The 20,258-nt window shown below is 41.3% G+C and overlaps 1 protein-coding gene across 1 annotated transcript in view; it reads left to right on the top strand.

Annotated features, from left to right (window-relative positions):
* The first annotated feature begins 1,294 nt into the window (after positions 1-1,294).
* Positions 1,295-20,258, top strand: part of LOC123992865 (transcription factor RFX4) — a 30,156-nt gene continuing 11,192 nt past the window's right edge. The window contains exons 1-12 of the mRNA XM_046294440.1: positions 1,295-1,506; positions 3,823-3,909; positions 4,447-4,507; positions 7,099-7,222; positions 10,176-10,237; positions 10,656-10,869; positions 12,966-13,043; positions 17,553-17,716; positions 18,317-18,417; positions 18,596-18,654; positions 18,784-18,928; positions 19,635-19,729. Coding sequence (XP_046150396.1) covers positions 1,464-1,506; positions 3,823-3,909; positions 4,447-4,507; positions 7,099-7,222; positions 10,176-10,237; positions 10,656-10,869; positions 12,966-13,043; positions 17,553-17,716; positions 18,317-18,417; positions 18,596-18,654; positions 18,784-18,928; positions 19,635-19,729 — 1,233 coding nt within the window. The 5' untranslated portion in view covers positions 1,295-1,463. The remainder of the gene's footprint in view (positions 1,507-3,822; positions 3,910-4,446; positions 4,508-7,098; positions 7,223-10,175; positions 10,238-10,655; positions 10,870-12,965; positions 13,044-17,552; positions 17,717-18,316; positions 18,418-18,595; positions 18,655-18,783; positions 18,929-19,634; positions 19,730-20,258) is intronic.

Raw genomic sequence — 20,258 nt, 5'->3', positions numbered from 1 at the left:
TGAGTAAAGGGTCTGAATACTTTTGTAAATGTAATGTTTCTTTAATATATATAATTTACATAATATAATAATGTAAATGAGATATTTCCATAATTTTGGTTGTTTGTAAATTAGCAAAACTTTCAAAAACTGTTTTGCTTTGTCATTATGGGGTATTGTGTGCAGATTAATTGATTTTAGAATAAGGCTGTAATGTAACAAAGTGTGGAAAAAGTTGAGGGGTCTGAATACATTCCGAATGCACTGTATAGTGTTGTGCTGCATGTCAGTCAGTGTCTCATGTATGACCTGTACTCTCATGGACACCACGTGTTCTTTCCCAACTGTCCTGGACGCATGGTAAGAGCACCAACATCGACAGTGTCTCTACGCCTGTGCACTGGCAACTCTGAAGAAGAGCAGTGTGGTGGGGAGTAATTCAGCCATAATCCCCCTTTCTCCTCACTCCCCCTCTCCCCCTTCTCCTGTGGTTCTATTCATATTCTAATCACAGCTTTCCCTTCTCCAGCTCACAGGCACTCCATCAGAGCCCTCCCAACTTCCTCCCTTTGTGGCCAGTGCTCTCCTCCGAGGCACACTAAAATAAGGTTGCCTCAAGGAGAGGGGGAGATGGGGGAAATTACCCCCCCCCCCCTACAAAGTTCGCACTTGTGCCATTTTAGACTAGGCAACATTGTGATTTTTTTTTATAAAGGCATCATAGTTAAAAGGGTGTTTTGAAATAAGAAAGTGATTGGAATGTGTGGAAAAAAAGATATATAGTAGTAGCACTCTCTGTAAGTAGTTTCCTAAAAACTTGCTCCAATGGTCATGTTGCAGTTCCCATGGCCAATGGAGGAAGACAGACATCAAAAAAGTTCAGAAACGGGCCAACAAGTGTTCATGGGATCTCGGACTTTAAATAAGAGGGGTGGAGGAGGCGGTGGGTTTGTGTGTGTGTGTAGGACCAGGGTGGGGGGGGTATAAAAACGTATTAAATGCTATAATGGAAGACGGGGAGGCCACAGTGCTAGGATTGCATAGATCTAAGCCTCTTTTTTTCTTGGGGAGGGAGCCTTTCTTATTCAAAGCAGCCCCACAAAAGACTTCCAGTGAGCCTTGCCACATCCCCATCTGACTTGAGGCCATTCATCAGCCTTCTGAGCCTATCAATGACATGTCCCCATCAGGGCTCCTATAAAATCAGACCCTTTCCCATGAAACATCAGCAAACATTTTGACGGGTCTGGCTTTCCCCCCGCTGGATTTCTGGAGTCCCCCCCCCCCCTTCCCCCCACCACCACCTCCCCTCACCACCAACACCACCCCTCTCTCAGCAGAGCCCAGAGCCTCACCATCTCCTGCCACGGATAGGCAGTGGTCACGGAGACACGGAGCTAGACAAGAGGAAACCTACTGAGGAGGGGGAGACGTGCACAGAGCCATTTTCTTGGAGGAGCCAGTGTGCCGTTGATGGGAAGAGGATGCATTGTGGGCTGCTGGAGGAGCCTGATATGGATTCCACAGGTTGGTCATCCTGTCCTGCAACACTGCAGACTTGCCTTATCAGGATGCATGGGGAACCACTTTCTGTTGTGGATCACTATAGCCACTGGGCCCCTGGGAATTTGTGACTTTCTAAACAGCCAGTTTAGAGCCATGTGTTTGATTTTAGTTTCTTTAAGACATCAACAAAAGATCAATTGTGGTTTTGTGCCATTAACTCATAACAAATATATACCAACAAAAAGCAGGTTTTAGGGGTGGTTTGATTATGGAATGACATTAGGCCATTTCATTTATTTTGTGCCTAAACGTTGATTAAGGAGCATGAATGAAACGTCAACTATTAGACTACATTCAGCAACTTACAGCAGGATTCCTAAAAGTTTTCCATTTCTTCGGGGAAAGTATCTTCCAAGCCATCGAGGCGCTTGTAGCCTGTGATGCACCTGCTTCTTGTAAACAGCTTCTGAAATAAGCGGCCAGTCGCCCGCAGCAGGATAAGTCGCACGGCATGACCCAAGAAGCAGCCTAAAGTAAATTCGATGTAATATCAAAAACTAAATATTTATGGTAAACGTATTGTATCGCAAAAGTAACAGAAATAGCCTTCTTCTGAAAAGTGTGCTCTTAAATTAAGGCGATTATAAGTAACAGCCATAATATGCAGATGTAGGCTATAATTTGTTAGAATGAATGTTGCGGCTTTAGCTATGCGTTTTTCTAATTGTGCTCTTAATCTAACGTCATCCTTAATTTTATTCGACTCGTTTATTTACTTTACTTTATAATCGTCGGGGAGTTTTTCCCCCTGCTGTTTATGGTAATTCGCTGTCTGGTGGGGAGTTGGTTAACATGAAAGAGTGTGCCTATAAAATTATCAGAGATCCGTTTAGCCCGTTGATCGAATTTAATCCAATTATTTAGAGCTCTACTTTATCTGTGCTCATGGCAAATGATTCAATTACAACCCAAGGATCAGTGCTACAATGGAGAATTATTTTCACCTCAGTGGACTAACTTCATCGATGAACATTTTAAAACATTTTAAAGTATCAGCGAGTCTAGTGCACAATACATTTAAATAAGTTACACGGCAGCCTAATAATGTACTGGTATTAATTGTAATGATGTAATGTAATGTGATGTAATGATGGTGATATTATTATAAATAATTATGATGATGACAATAATGTTTATTTTTGTTTGTTAATTTGATCATTCCTTTAAACTTGATGGACCTGATGACAGCACGTGTTCTCGTTGTAAACAATGTCAGGCAGCCTTATCATGCTGTTCTGTTCTTACAATTAAAAACGAATGCCTGGCCTAAGGCTATAGAATATGAGGGCATTGCAAAGATCAAAGATAAATTAGGCATAGCCTACACGTTTGATTTTATTCATGAGATAAACCATTCTAGCTCATGTCTTAGGCTATTTATTGTAACCGCGCGTGCCACTCATCAACCAAATGTTCATTTATCCTTTTAGTTCGGAGTCTCTAACTTTTCTATTTCCATGACCTCTTCTCCAACCCCTTCTGATGGGATGGAACAGGTTGCCTTGCCAACAGTCAACCTGGCAACTGCTACTATGGTGATTGTTGTCATGCGGGCAACAGGATCTACAGGACTACGAGAAATATTAGAAGTGTTTCTGTCCCAAGAAAGGCCACCAGTTGAGCTATTTCTAAGTAGAAATTAGAATGGGACAAAGGCCTCTGTGTCGCGAGGCTGCTCTAGCAATGAGCGCGGACTCAATTGGGCAAGTGTGCGCGCTTGTAGTCCCCTCAAGAACAATGAATGATTCCTGCAGTGTTGGTGAAAACATTTCAAATAGAAGCACAACTGCGCTAGGCCCCAACAATAGATTGTAGTCGAATTGCTCTGTCACATTAGGTTACCAAATGAGTGTGTGTAGGCAGTGATATGCAACTGGTTGTGCACTGTTTAGACGTGAGCTAGACTGAGTCTTTGGCCTTTTTTTTGCATTTGGCAAAATGTGACTTAAAATTAAGGTATAAAAAGGCCACCTGTTGCAGCTGCAGCTTTAAGCAAAGTAAACTTTTGATAAACAAACCTGATTGTTAGATTGTGATTTATTGAGATAACTTTTTTTGTGAACCACATTTTGAAATAGGCCCGATATTGATTAGGGACAATAGAGTAGGCTAACAAAACATTGGACAAATCTGACCACCCAATTGTTGCCACATTTTGATGGGCCATAGCGCAAATTAATAAATAATTAATCCTCACGTGGGCTACTGAAAGAAACCTACAATTGTACATTTCTGTAGGCTTTCCCCTGACCTGTGGGCCATCTTGCCTTTTTCTAGAGAGCTGGATTGAAAGATGCCTCAACGAGAACGAGAGCAAGCGGTGTTCCAGCCACACGTCCCTGGGGAATACGTCCAATGACGAAAGTAAGCAGTGACTGTATAACGCTTTAATGTTCTATTTATTACTCCAACTCATAAAGCAATGGATAAATATCTCTTGAAATAATCTATTGTCATGGGGCTAAATTAAGAGTGCTATTGATTAAATTGATATTTGCTATAAAAAGGTGCGCAATAATAAGATGCGCAAAATATGGCAAAAGTCAGTGCACTTTTAGGATTGGAATCTGTTCAAATAAAGCACACAAATTTATTCACAAAACGTGTCAATAACGAATGTCCGTGATAATTCACTGATTATCAAAATCATAATATTGGTGATTGTTGCAGAGTAGAATAGTTGGATAAAGAGAGAAACTATCACTTTTTTAGTTGTGTACTGCATCAAGCATCAACCTTTTGTCTGGCCTTGATCAGTTTAGATTTAATTTGACATTTTATCATTTTTATTCACAGCAACTGGTTATTTATAAAAAATTTATATTGCGCTGGCTAGGTACTAAATTGAAGAGGTGTGATGGTTGAAAATAGTTGACACATTCCTTTTTTTGTCTGTGAAAGATGAGGAGAAAGAAAACAACAGGGCATCTAAACCACATTCAACACCAGCTACCCTACAATGGTAAGTGTTGGTATATCCACCTCTTTCCTGACCTGTTTATTTCATTATCTACTTTTTGGTGAAAGTATGGAACTTGGTCCAGCAAAATCCAATCAGATTTGCATAATGTTGTTTTGTCCTAAAGCTGTAATTCTAGAGATGTAATGTTAATTCAATGTTCTCCACGCATGAACTATTCTGCACATTTATTTTGTATTATTTGATGCATTTGCAATTTAGCTTTTTGTTTGTTGATCAAATTAACAAGTGCATTTTCCCCTTTTGTTCTTATATTGTTTGCAAAAATATGTTTGAGGATATATACAGTATACAGTCTTCTCATGTAGTGGCCTATAAAATGTAATCATGTAAAGATGAAGGACATAATTGTAACATCAAACAGCACCTTTTAAGAAGCGAACTATCAATTTATCAGCTTTGGTGAGCATTGTAAGGGTGCTTACAGTTTACATTTACAATATGACAGGGATGCCGCTGTTGGGCTGGAAGGATGGTTTAATTAGTATAATGGCTTTTTCACAAAAAGATAAATATTTTCATGCATTCATAGGACCAGAGACCTGTGTAGTTGCACCTTTTATGATCAGAAGGGAATAGTATTCATTAGACACAATTAAAACAGTAAGCTGGCTATGTCAAGACATTCTCCTTCATTTAATTATTTGTTGTCTGTACCTGATATTTCATTCCTTCTGGTGAAAACACAATGGTGAAAACACTTGATTGGTCTGTTTGTTGGAGATGTCATTTTTTGAAGGGTGGTGAATATGTGTTTATCAGGCATTTTCAGGCCACTGTAGTTGAAGCGGGTTGGTTTGTGTAGTGTTCAATCAATCAATCAATCAATCAAATGTATGTATAAAGCCCTTTTTACATCAGCAAATATCATAAGGTGCCATACAGAAACCTAGCCTAAAACCCCAAACAGCAAGCAATGCAGAAGTAGGTAGAAGCACGGTGGCTAGGAAAAACTCACTAGAAAGGCAGAACCCTAGGAAGAAACCTAGAGAGGAACCAGGCTCTGAGAGGTGGCCAGTCTTCTTGCTGTGCCAGATGGAGATTATAAGAGTACATGGCCAATAAGGCCAGATTGTTCTTCAAGATGTTCAAACGTTCATAGTGTTGTTGTCATACACATAGATTCCTATTTAGATAGGTATACCTGGTCTATGGGAATATAGAGGAGCGTTGTAAATCCCCAGGGATTACACAGTCAATCACATTTCAACAGCAGTGAGGGAATTTCCCGTTTTCATCTCACTCCTGAAATGGTCCTTTTTGTTTTGGTTTATCGCTTGAGAGAGGTGTTCATGAGATATAATATTGAGTATTCCTGTGAAATGTTCTTATTTAACGCTTCTCTGTAATAGGACAGATAAAATAATAGTTGTTGCTTTCTTTTGCACTTAAAATACAGGTGTACATAACCTCTTGATACCTATGAGTAATAGCAGACATCACAGTTCATTTTATGTTCATGAGAAGTTCAAAATAACATTTTTTAATCATCCTGAATTGTATTACATGTATGCTACTAAGAGTGATTGATCACAACCGATAAGTGTATTATAGCACTTTGAAGCTCTTCACGCATGTTTTAATGCTTAGTTTTGTTAAGTATTTATGCTATACAGTAGAGATATTATGCTATACAGTAGAGTATTTATGCTATACAGTAGAGATATTATGCTATACAGTAGATTATTTATGCTATACACTAGATATTATGCTATACAGTAGAGATATTATGTTATACAGTAGAGATATTATGCTATACAGTAGAAATATTATGCTATACACTATAGATATTATGCTATACAGTGGAGATATTATGTTATACAGTAGAGTATTTATGCTATACAGTAGAGTATTTATGCTATACAGTAGAGGTAATATGTTATACAGTAGAGATGTTATGCTATACAGTAGAGTATTTATGCTATACAGTAGAGATGATATGTTATACAGTAGAGATATTATGCTATACAGTAGAGTATTTATGCTATACAGTAGAGATATTATGCTATACAGTAGAGTATTTATTCTATAGAGTAGAGATATTATGCTATACAGTGGATATATTATGTTATACAGTAGAGTATTTATGCTATACAGTAGATATATTATGTTATACAGTAGAGATATTATGCTATACAGTAGAGTATTTATGCTATACAGTAGAGATATTATGCTATACAGTAGAGTATTTATTCTATACAGTAGAGATATTATGCTATACAGTGGATATATTATGTTATACAGTAGAGTATTTATGCTATACAGTAGATATATTATGCTTTGAAATGATGGTTGTAGTTCCGTCTTTCCCAGATGTTAAAAAATGAATCCACATGTAATTTCGCAAAGTAGCTCCTAATTTAGGTTAGAATAATGAATAATCTAACCTAAATTATTCATCTAATATGGTCCACTAGAAAATAACCTTCCCTTGACTGAAGAGTAAACTGGGTAACATTTTATTTGGATGCCGGTAAATACGGTAGATGCCAGACTAAAGATGTCTTTGAGGTCGGTAAGAAGTCCATGGTAATCGGGGGGGATTGACTGACAGGTCTGCTTTTCACCTACAGGTTGGAGGAGAACTATGAGATTGCAGAAGGGGTTTGTATCCCCCGCAGTGCTCTCTACATGCACTACCTGGACTTCTGTGAGAAGCACGACACACAGCCTGTCAACGCCGCCAGCTTTGGGAAGGTAGGACACAGCACTCTGACCCGTCACTGAACAGTTTAAGAATAAACTTGGGAGGGCCTGCTTGATTTAGCCCAAACTAATGTTGTAAACATAATACTTCACAGAAAGAGAAAGTGAAATAGCCCCATTGGTGCAGTAGGCTATACTTGCGTAGGAAGGTTACCCTTTTCAGAACTATCTTCTTCATAGACAATAGTAAAACATGAAGGGGGAAATAAATAGCATTGAATAGCATGCTTACTGATTGTGTATGCAAATCAGTCTCATGGCTTGTAACGGTATATTTGCAAAGTAATATTGACATGTACAGTGCCTTCGGGAAGTATTCAGACCCCTTGACTTTTTCCAAATTTTGTTACGTTACAGTGTTATTCTAAAATAGATTCAATAAATAAAAATCCTCAAAAATCTACACACAATATCCCATAATGACAAAACAAAAACACGTTTTTTAGACATTGTTGCTAATTTATTAAAAACTAAAAACTAAAATACCACATTTACATACGTTTTCAGACCTTTTGCTATGAGACTGAATATTGAGCTCAGATACATCCTGTTTCCATTGGTCATCCTTGAGATGTTTCTACAACTTGAATGGAGTTCACCTGTGCTAAATTCAATTGATTGGACATGATTTGGAAAGGCAAACACCTGTATATAAGGTCCCACAGTTGACAGTGCATGTCAGAGCAAAAACCAAGCCATGAGGTCAAAGGAATTGTCCGTAGAGCTCCGAGATAGGATTGTGTCGAGGCACAGATCTGGGGAAGGGTACCAAAAAATGTCTCCAGCATTGAAGGTCCCCAAAAACACAGTGGCTTCCAACATTCTTAAATGGAAGAAGTTTGGAAATACCAAGACTCTTCCTAGAGCTGGCCACCTGGCCAAACGGAGCAATCGCGGGAGAAGGGCCTTGGTCAGGGAGGTAATATAATAAATAATAATATATGCTATTTAGCAGACGCTTTTATCCAAAGCGACTTACAGTCATGTGTGCATACATTCTATGTATGGGTGGTCCCGGGGATCACTATCCTGGCGTTACAAGCGCCATGCTCTACCAACTGAGCTACAGAAGAACCTGATGGTCACTCTGACAGAGCACCAGAGTTCCTCTGTGGAGATGGGAGAACATTCCAGAAGGACAGCCATCTCTGCAGCACTCCACCAATCAGGCCTTTATGGTATAGTGGCCAGATGGAAGCCACTCCTTAGTAAAAGGCACATGACAGCCCACTTGGAGTTTGCCAAAAGGAACCTAAAGGAACCTAAAGACTCTCAGAACATGTGAAACAAGATTATCTTGTGGATAAGAGCGTCTGCTAAATGACTTAAATGTAAATGTAAATGTAAATGTAAATGTAAATGTAAATGATGAAACCAAGATTGAACTCTTTAGCCTGTATGCCAAGCGTCACATCTGGAGGAAACCTTCCAACAGGACAACGACCCTAAGCACACAGCCAAGACAACGCAGGAGTGGCTTCAGGACAAGTCTCTGAGTGGCCCTGCCAGAGCCCGGACTTAAACTCGATCAAACATCTCTGGAGAGATCTGAAAATAGCTGTGCAGCAATGCTCCCCATCCACCCTGACAGAGCTTGAGAGGATCTGCAGAGAAGAATGGGAGAAACTCCCCAAATACACACATGTGTGCCAAGCTTGTAGTGTCATACCCAAGAAGACTCGAGGCTGTAATCGATGCCAAAGGTGCTTCAACAAAGTACTGAGTAAAGGGTCTGAATACTTTTGTAAATGTAATATTTCCGTTTTTTTTAAATATATAATTTAGCAACAATTTCTTAAAACCTGGTTTTGCTTTGTTGTTATTAGGTATTGTGTGTAGATGTTGAGGGGGGAAAAACCATTTAATGAATTTTATAATAACAACCTACCCTAACAAAATGTGGAAAAAGTCAAGGGGTCTGAATACTTTCCGAAAGTACTGTAGTTATTGAGAGCCAACGGAACAGCCCACTGATGGTTCCTCTGAAAACCACTGGACTGATTACCCAGCTAGAGTAAACATGCTCGCCTCTGTTCCCGAAACCCAGAGACGCCCGTTTACCCACCTACTCCCTGCCACCCCGAACACCCGGACCCTGACCCCCAGCCCCATCCTCATCCCACTCCCCCACCCCATCCCTCCCCAGCTCCTGTCGGAGGATATTGAAAAAGAGAAGGGGCCTGGATTAATGTGTAATTAAAGGAAATCTGGAAGGGTGAGATGTTGCGGAATGTTAGATCAGTGGCTGGAGCAGTGTGGGGTGTCCTTTAGGAAGGCTTCATTGATTCGGGACAAAAAAACGAGCAAGGGCCTGGGCTGCCTCCCTGTCTGCTCATTTATCAAGCGGGGCCTGACAGAAACTTCACAGCTTGGCCTCTTTTTTCACCCCACACAATGGAAAGCTCCACTGTTTGCTAAAGTTTCTGCACCAGGAGCTGAACCAAGGAGCCAATCTCATGGACAAAAAGAAAGAGGGGGAGGGGAGAGATTTTGTAGAGGTTTTTAATATATATAAAAATAATACCCCTGAACCTGTAAAAAAAATATATGGTTCCCAAAGCCTTTTTCTCCAATACAGACCTCCCTGGGGTTAAGGCTCTGGGAACTTCACAGCTCTTCACATCTAGAACAGACCTCATTAAACAGATACTAACCCAAAACATTTGAGATACTTTCACTTGATTCATTGATATGTTCAATATGGATTTTCCTGTCATTCTTTGAGCTGTACAAGAATATCAATAATTCTGGATGGGGTTGTTACTTCAGCCGCTTTGTCCTTTTAGTGTATCGCTTCCTTTACATCTACAGTGTGATATCCTGTCAAGAGTGATAATGCATTTTTAATAGGTGCTTTACATGGAGGATATACACATCAAAAAGCATGAAGAATCTCACAGAGGAAAAATAATTGATACACTTCAAAATGCTCTGATTCTAACAGATTATTAGACAACAGTTTCCACAACTAACCACAAGAAGACTGGGGACCAGGGGACAGTCAAAGTAAGTCAACGTTGTTTTCTACTTTTATGATCAAAATTCCTCAATGCATGAGCTGTCATGTCCTTCTTTGTGCACATTGGTTTTCATATTGTTTTCTTTAATTCAAGAGAAACACCATTGTTTTGTATGATGAAAGTTAAAAGTTCAACCTTTCAATGAAAAAATACTCCGTATCGGAGAATGATAGTTGGATGGAGATAGTGAAGAGTGAGAGCCTGCTTTTAAGGATTCTTCAAGCCAGTACTCTTCACTATTTGAGGATGCAACCCCTCAAATCCTATGATGACCTGCCACACCCTCACACCCAGATTAAGGCTCTTTAGTGGAAATGTTGGTCAAATAAATCCACAGCAAGAAAAGATGACTGTGAAAACTTTATTTTCCATTTAAACACATCTCTAACAACTATTCCCTAAAGGTACCACTACTATGGCATCGCTGTGAAGGAGAGTTCCCAGTACTACGATGTGATGTATTCCAAGAAGGGGGCGGCGTGGGTGAACGAGACTGGCAAGAAGGAGGTCACCAAGCAAACAGTGGCGTATTCACCACGCTCCAAACTGGGGACGCTCCTGCCAGACTTTCCAAATGTCAAAGACCTAAATCTGCCTGCCAGTCTGTCAGAAGAGAAGGTAAACAGGACTCTAAAACGTCCCACAACCCCCTCCTCTTTCGTCCCTCTCGCACCCTCTGGCTCTCTCCTTTTATCTGCCCCGGACCTTCACTGAGTCTGGGTTAAGAGAAGAAGGACCTTGAGGATTTATATGTTTCTGGCTTCTCACTAACTCTTAATCTTGTGGGGAGATAATAAGATCCAGTGCGGGACAAAGGACAAGCTCTAGCTGTCCTGCTTTTAAAAGAGGGGGTCATCATTTTCAATGGTTTGTGAGTTGCTGATCTCTAAAGCTGGTTTTATGTAACATCGTTTTTGCGTGGGACCTGTTGCAGGTATTTATTGCTGCTGAGGCTCTTGGAAGGGATTTATTGTCTTGTTTTTTGTATCAATCCCTTTGTGTATTATATCACTTGAAAACACTAGCTGCCGTATAAATATTGTAGTTGAATCCAGTTCCCCGATTAGAATATATCATAACTGAAGCAGTATCCTGGTCATTCACTAAGAAAGTCACTAAGAAACAGTATGTCCCTTTGATAAGTAGAATTGAGTTACCTACTTGGACCACGTTATTGCCATGCATTTAGAGTACATTAAGAAAGCAGTCAAGCCTCTTGACTTTTTCACATTTTATTACGTTACTGACTTATTCTAAAATTGATTAAATAATTTCCCCCCTCAATCTACACACAATACCTCATAATGACAAAGCAAAAACATTTAGACAACATTTTTTAAAGAAATACCTTATTTACATAAGTATTCAGACCCTTTGCTATGTGTCTCGAAATTGAGCTCAGGTGCATCCTGTATCTATTGATCATCCTTGAGATGCTTCTACAACTTGATTGGAGTCCTCCTGGGGTAAATTAAATTGATTGGACATGATTTGGAAAGGCACACACCTGTCTGTATATGGTCCCACAGTTGACAATGCATGTTAGAGCAACAAGCCATGAGGTTCAAAGGAATTGTCCGTAGAGCTCCGACACAGATCTGGGGAAGGGTATCAAAACATTTCTGTGGCATTGAAGGTCCCCAAGAACACAGTGACCTCCATCATTCTTAAATGGAAGAAATTTGAAACCAGCAAGACTCTTCTGAGAGCTGGCCCCCCGGCCAAACTGAGCAATCAGTCTTGGTCAGGGAGGTGACGAAGAACACGATGGTCACTCTAACAGAGCTGGGAGATGGGAGGACCTTCCAGAAAGACAACCATCTCGGCAGCACTCCACCACTCAGGCCTTTATGGTAGAGTGGCCAGGCGGAAGGCACATGAAAGCCCGCTTAGAGTTTGCCAAAAGGCACCTAAAGCACTCTCAGACCATGAGAAACAAAACTGTCTGGAGTGACGAAACCAAGATTGAACTCTTTGGCCTGAATGCCAAATGTTACGTCTGGAGGAAACTTGGCACCATCCCTACGGTGAAGCATGGTGGTGGCAGCATCATGCTGTGGGGATGTGTTTCAGCGGCAGGGACTGGGATACTAGTCAGGATCAAGGGAAAGATGACTGGAGAAAAGTACAGAGAGATCCTTGATGAAAATCTGCTCCAGAGTGTTCAGAACCTCAGACTGAGGCGAAGGTTCACCTTCCAACAGGGAAACGACCCTAAGCACACAGCCAAGACAACACAGGAGTGGCTTCAGGACAAGTCTCTGAATGTCCTTGAGTGGCCCTGCCTGAGCCCAGACTTGAACCTGATTGAACATCTCTGGATAAACCTGAAAATAGCTGTGCATTGATGCTCCCCATACAACCTGATAGAGCTTGAGAGAATCTGTAGAAAAGAATGGGCGAAACTCCCCAAATACAGGTGTGCCAAGCCTGTAGCATCATACCTAAGAAGACTTAAGGCTGTAATCGCTGCCAAAAGTGCTTCAACAAAGTACTGAGTAAAGTTTAAAAAATGTTTATACATTTGCAAACATTTCTAAAAAACCTGTTTTTGCTTTGTAATTATGAGGTATATTGTGTAGATTGATGAGGGAAAAAACAATTTAATACATTTTTGAATAAGGTTGTTACGTAACAAAATGTGGAAAAAGTCAAGGGGTCTGAATACTTTCCGAATGCACTGTGTACTCAGTGTTCTCTGCATTTTCCTACAGGTGTCAACGTTCATCATGATGTACAGAACTCACTGCCAGAGGATACTGGATACAGTAATACGTGCAAACTTTGACGAGGCAAGCCACTTTTCATATCTGTCCATCTCAATATCTCTCTCATCGTCACTCAATGCATAGTTTTACCTCAACTGTATTCACATCCTAGCATACCTTTGTCTGTACATTATGCCTTGAATCACACCCACAAACCTGCTCCTGCTACTCTCTGTTCCAAACGTACTAGACAGCCAGTTCTTATAATCTTTAGCTGTACCCTTACCCTACTCCTCCTCTGTTCCTCTGTTGCCCTAGATACCATATGTGAATTGATTGCCCCCCATCTATCTTCAGAGCTCGTGCTGTTAGGTGACCTAAACTGGGACATGCTTAACAACCCGGCCATCCTACAATCTAAGCTTGATGCTCTCAATTTCACACAAATAATCAATGAACCTACCAGGTACAAACCCAAATCTGTAAACACGAGCAACCTCATAGATATCATCCTAACCAACCTGCCCTCCAAATAAACCTCTGCTGTCTTCAATGAGGACCTCAGCGATCACTGCCTCATTGCCTGTGTTCGTAATGGGTCTGCAGTCAAACGACCACCCCTCATCACTGTCAAACGCTCCCTAAAACACTTCACCTAGCAGGCCTTTCTAATCAACCTGGCCTGGGTATCCTGGAAGGATATTGACCTCATTCCATCAGTAGAGGATGCCTGGTTATTCGTTAAAAGTGCCTTCCTCACCAACTTAAATAAGCACGCCCCATTAAAAGAATGTAGAACCAGGAACAGATATACAGTGGGGCAGAAAAGTATATAGTCAGCCACCAATTGTGCAAGTTCTCCCACTTAAAAAGATGAGAGAGGCCTGTAATTTTCATCATAGGTACACTTCAACTATGACAGACAAAATTAGAGAAAAAAAATCCAGAAAATCACATTGTAGGATGTTTAATGAATTTATTTGCAAATTATGGTGGAAAATAAGTATTTGGTCAATAACAAAAGTTTATCTCAATACTTTGTTACATACACTTTGTTGGCAATGACAGAGGTCAAACATTTTCTGTAAGTCTTCACAAGGTTTTCACACACTGTTGCTGGTATTTTGGCCCATTCCTCCATGCAGATCTCCTCAGTGATGTTTTGGGGCTGTTGCTGGGCAACACAGACTTTCAACTCCCTCCAAAGATTTTCTATGGGGTTGAGATCTGAAGACTGGCTAGGCCACTCCAGGACCTTGAAATGCTTCTTACGAAGCCACTCCTTCGTTGCCCGGGCGGTGTGTTTGGGATCATTGTCATGCTGAAAGACCCAGCCACGTTTAATCTTCAATGCCCTTGCTGATGGAAGGAGGTTTTCACTCAAAATCTCACGATACATGGCCCCATTCATTCTTTCCTTTACACGGATCAGTCGTCCTGGTCCCTTTGCAGAAAAACAGCCCCAAAGCATGATGTTTCCACCCCCATGCTTCACAGTAGGTATGGTGTTCTTTGGATGCAACTCAGCATTCTTTGTCCTCCAAACAGGATGAGTTGAGTTCTTACCAAAAAGTAATATTTTGGTTTCATCTGACCATATGACATTCTCCCAATCTTCTTCTGGATCATCCAAATGCTCTCTAGCAAACTTCAGACTGGCCTGGACATGTACTGGCTTAAGCAGGTGGACACGTCTGGCACTGCAGGATTTGAGTCCCTGGCGGCGTAGTGTGTTACTGATGGTAGGCTTTGTTACTTTGGTCCCAGCTCTCTGCAGGTCATTCACTAGGTCCCCCCGTGTGGTTCTGGGATTGTTGCTCACCGTTCTTGTGATCATTTTGACCCCACGGGGTGAGATCTTGCGTGGAGCCCCAGATCGAGGGAGATTATCAGTGGTCTTGTATGTCTTCCATTTCCTAATAATTGCTCCCACAATTTTGTTTCTGGTGTCCTTTGACAGCTCTTTGGTCTTGGCCATAGTGGAGTTTGGAGTGTGACTGTTTGAAGTTGTGGACAGGTGTCTTTTATACTGACAACAAGTTCAAACAGTTGCCATTAATACAGGTAACGAGTGGAGGACAGAGGAGCCTCTTAAAGAAGAAGTTACAGGTCTGTGAGAGCCAGAAATCTTGCTTGTTTGTAGGTGACCAAATAATATTTTCCACCATAATTTGCAAATAAATTCATTAAAAAATCCTACAATGTGATTTTCTGGATTTTTTCTCTCATTTTGTCTGTCATAGTTGAAGTGTACTACCTGTGATGAAAATTACAGGCCTCTCTCATCTTTTTAAGTGGGAGAACTTGCACAATTTGTGGCTGACTAAATACTTTTTGCCCCACTGTAGCCCTTGGTTCATTCCAGACTTGACTGCCCTTGACCAGCACAAAAACATCCTGTGGCGTACTGCATTAGCATCAAATAGTCCCTGCGATATGCAACTTTTCAGGGAAGTTAGGAACCAATATACACAGGCAGTTAGGAAAGCATCCTGTAGCACAAACTCCAAAAGGTTCTGGGACACTGTAAAGTTCATAGAGAATAAGAGCACCTCCTCCCAGCTGCCCACTGCACTGAGGCTATGAAACACTGTCACCACCAGTAAATCTAGGCTAATGGAGAATTTCAATAAGCATTTTTCTACACACAGATCACCGACCATTTCGAATTCCACCGTACCTTCTCCACTATGCAAACTGGTTTCCGAGCTGGTCATGGGTGTACCTCAGCCACGCTCAAGGTCCTTAATGATATCATAACTGCCATCGATAAGAGACAATACTGTGCAGCTGTATTCATCGACCTGGCCAAGGCTTTCGACTCTGTCAATTACCACATTCTTATCGGCAGACTCAACAGCCTTGGTTTCTCAAATGATTGCCTCGCCTGGTTCACCAACTACTTCTCAGACAGAGTTCAGTGCGTCAAATCGGAGGGCCTGTTGTGCGGACCTCTGGCAGTCTCGATGACTGTGCCAAAGGGTTCAATCCTTGGGCAGACTCTTTTCTCTGAATACATCAATGATGTCCCTCTTGCTGCTGGTGATTCTCTGATCCACCTCTACGCAGATGACACCATTCTGTTTACTGCTGGCCCTTCTTTGGACACTGTGTTAACTAACCTCCAGAAGAGATTCAATGCTATACAACTCTCCTTCTTGTTCTCCAACTGCTCTTAAATGCAAGTAAAACTAAATGCATGTTCTTCAACCGATCGCTGCCCACACCTGCCCGCCCATCCAGCATCACTACTCTGGACGGTTCTGACTTAGAATATGTGGACAACTACAAATACCTAGGTGTCTGGTTAGACTGTAATCTCTCCTTCCAGACTCACATTAAACATCTCCAATCCAAAGTTAAATCTAGAATCGGCTTCCTATTTCACAACAAAGCCTCCTTCACTCATGCTGCCAAACATACCCTCGTAAAACTGACTATCCTACCGATCTTTGACTTCGGCGATGTCATTTACAAAATAGCCTCCAGCACTCTACTCAATAAATTGGATGCAGTCTATCACAGTGTCATCCGTTTTGTCACCAAAGCCCCATACTGTATACTACCCATCACTGCGATCTGTATGCTCTCCTTGGCTGGCCCTCGCTTCATATTCGTCGTCAAACCCACTGGCTCCAAGTCATCTATAAGTCTTTGCTAGGTAAAGCTCCGCCTTATCTCAGCTCACTGGTCACCATATCAGCACCCACCCGTAGCACGCGCCCCAGCAGGTATATTTCAGTGGTCACCCCCAAAGACAATTCCTCTATCGGCTGGCTTTCCTTCCAGTTCTCTGCAGCCAATGACTGGAACGAACTGCAAAAATCACTGAAGCTGGAGTCTCATATCTCCCTCACTAGCTTTAAGCACCAGCTGTCAGATCAGCTCACAGATCACTGTACCTGTACATGGCTCATCTGTAAATAGCCCATCCAACTACCTCATCCCCATACTGTTATTTTTTGTTATCTCTACTTGCACACTCATCTTCTGCACATCTATCACTCCAGTGTTTAATTGCTATATTGTAATTATTTTGCCACTATGGCCTATTTATTGCCTCACCTCCCTTATCCTACCTCATTTGCACACACTGTATATAGACTTTTTCAATTGTATTATTGACTGTATGTTTGTTTACTCCATGTGTAACTCTGTGTTGTTGTTTGTGTTGCACTGCTTTGCTTTATCTTGGCCAGGTCACAGTTGTAAATGAGAACTTGTTCTCAACTAGCCTACCTGGTTAAATAAAGGTGAAATAAATAAATAAAATAAAAGATGCCCCCTTTATTTACCAGTCCCACTAAATGGAACAGGCCTTTGTGGTTCTTTTTTTGTGGCCTTTTTTTTATTGTCTTTTTGAAATTGGTTCAAAAAAAGAAAAGATTATGAGCTTCCAAATTAAAACCTCCCATTTTCATGATCTAATCTCATAACCCTTGATCAAATGTCTATCACAAGAAACTGCTTCTAACTTGAATTCACAATATTGTTCATCAATATTGTCTAAGTCTCTCTAGTCTCTTTAGTTGTATTGTATGTGATGTTAAGACAATAACCCTCCTATAACCCTCCTCTCTTGGGTGTCTCCAGGTCCAGAGCTTCCTGCTGCACTTTTGGCAGGGCATGCCCCCGCACATGCTCCCTGTCCTGGGCTCCTCCACTGTGGTCAACATTGTGGGCGTCTGTGACTCCATCCTCTATAAGGCAATCTCTGGGGTTCTCATGCCCACAGTCCTTCAAGCACTGCCTGATAGGTGAATGAGTGTGCACTGTCGCTCCTATCCACTCCCCAGGGATGAGTAGTACTACAATCCTGTGTTTCAGCCCAACATTTCAAATTCATAGACAGATCTATGAATGCAAAGACTGACAGTCCATGAGATCCACACAGTTTTAAACATACTTTGACCTGTATATTGTTTGTTTAAAAGACTGGCTTGGCAAACTTGCCATTTTGAGAGCTTCCCACTGGGCACACACTGGTTGAATCAATGTTGTTTCCACGTTATACAATTACGTTGACCCAATGTGGAATAGATGTTGAAATGACATCTGTGCCCAGATGGTTGGGACTATAAGGTTCTATCTGCCTAAATGTGATTCTGAGACAATTGGCTTTAAAGTTCTGAACCCTCATTGGTTTGAATGGTGTCAGCAATTTTGATCTTCTTTTTAACTTAACAACATGAATTGGGGTATTTAGAGTATATGGGTAAAGAACATTGAACAGAACAAGGCTATGTCAATGACAATTTGTTTGGCAAAACTGCAGATAGAGCCTTATAGTCCCAAGCTCTCGTTTTGCCTCGTTATTTGTGATGTAATTTAGATGTACTCTATGTGTGTTGATCCAGTTTGACCCAGGTTATCCGGAAGTTTGCCAAACAGCTGGATGAGTGGCTTAAAGTAGCACTTCACGACCTGCCTGAAAACCTGAGGAATATCAAGTTCGAATGTAGGTGTCTGCATTGAAAAATAACATTGTTACTCTTACTCCTATTATGACAACAATGATGATATACTGAGTCTTAGAATAAGAAGAAAGCGCCGATTTTAGAATACTGGTTCCGATAGCTAAATGGTATTCTGTATAAAGCACAAAAGTTCATATTTCCTCTCCATTTCATCCACAGTATCTAGAAGATTTTCTCAGGTTCTCAAGCGGCAGACATCTTTGAACCATCTATGTCAGGTAGCTATATCCCTGTATCAATGTAATGAAATCCACATGATGATATGACTGATAAAGATATATGCAGTGTGTATCACCATCTAATAATGCACTATCTAATAATGTGTGTTTTGATGCGTCTCTGGGAAGGCGTCGCGGACGGTGATCCACAGTGCAGACATCACCTTTCAGATGATGGAGGACTGGAGGAACGTGGACCTGAACAGCATCACCAAGCAGACACTTTACACCATGGAGGACACACGGGAGGAGCAACGGCGGCTCATCATCCACTGTAAGGGCAAGACAGGCCCACACGTAGGGACGCAGACACAGACTTATGTGCACAAACACACACACACACACACACACACACACACATACACACGATCCCTGTAACAGCATTCACATGAAGTTACTTTTAGTCCCAAAGTCTAGAAGCCACATTCTAAAACAACCCTCTTGAGCTCCAATACACTTTACTTAAATTGCTTGCTCTCCTTCATGCATTGTAGGAGAGAAAGGCACTTCATTCCCACACACCCACAACTGCCAATAACACACAGTAGATGTCACCCATTGGACAATTATTCCCACGGCCAGGAAAGTCAAGCCGTAATGATGGAGGCTGAAAGGTTAAGCAAGTTGACTCTGCTCTGAAACACCCCGTGGAGCATCTCAAATTCATTTCAGCAGTATCCCTCTGAAATGGCTGTGATAGGGTCAGAGGTCACAGATTGGCTGGTGTCGCATAAAAAACTCTCATTCTGTTCTATTAGACAGAGAGAAATTATGCACAATAGCAACAAATAAGATACATAGCCACATACAAGACATACTGTATATGCTGCTGGTTTTGGTAGTTTGATTGATTTAAGTAATGGTTATTTAGGTCCACACACTACAATTTTTCCACTTCATCATTTGATCCAAATTGTTACCTGTTGCTATGTGTTGACAAACTGTGGCTAGATGCAGCTCTCGTCTCCTTCCTCTCTCAGTGTACCAGGAGTTTGACCGTCTTTTGGAGGAGCAGTCTCCTATAGAGGGCTACATAGAGTGGCTGGACTCCATGGTGGACCGCTGTGTTGTCAAGGTCAGTTAAAGAACTCATGACTTCATATTTCCACAAATGTTTATTTATTTTTATGCCCTGTTAAGATCTAGGATATATCATCAGAAAACATCCAGACATCTTCTTGAGGCATGTGCTTTCTACTATTGCTACAGCATGGCGTATGCTGTTTGTAGGGGGAAAGTATAGAAATAACCTCTTCAATTGTCCCCCTGAAAATGTCCACAGTGACGTATGTGTTACATTTACCAAGGCCATTCTGGACGACAATGTGTTATTTTATTGTTGAAGTATATTTATACAGCAAATCAGTAAGGATTATGGCCCTTTAAAAATAAACTATGCATTTGAATGACATCCGTTTCTCCATGCTGATGCAGAGCCACTCTCCTAGTTAATGATGTCTTCATGGCTCCCATTTGCGGCCATTATGCTCCAGATATGGGCTTGTAAAATGTTGTTGCCCTGGCAACGTCCTGGACTCCCCAGACAATGGTTCAATGGGAAGGCCTGTCCCCAGGGGCAAATTAAATAGTTAACTTGTTGACAT

This window comes from Oncorhynchus gorbuscha, linkage group LG02, assembly GCF_021184085.1.
Source record: "Oncorhynchus gorbuscha isolate QuinsamMale2020 ecotype Even-year linkage group LG02, OgorEven_v1.0, whole genome shotgun sequence".
Taxonomy (NCBI): Eukaryota; Metazoa; Chordata; class Actinopteri; order Salmoniformes; family Salmonidae; genus Oncorhynchus; species Oncorhynchus gorbuscha.
The sequence above is the reverse complement of the archived record's forward strand: the minus strand, read 5'-3'. Positions and strand labels throughout refer to the sequence as shown.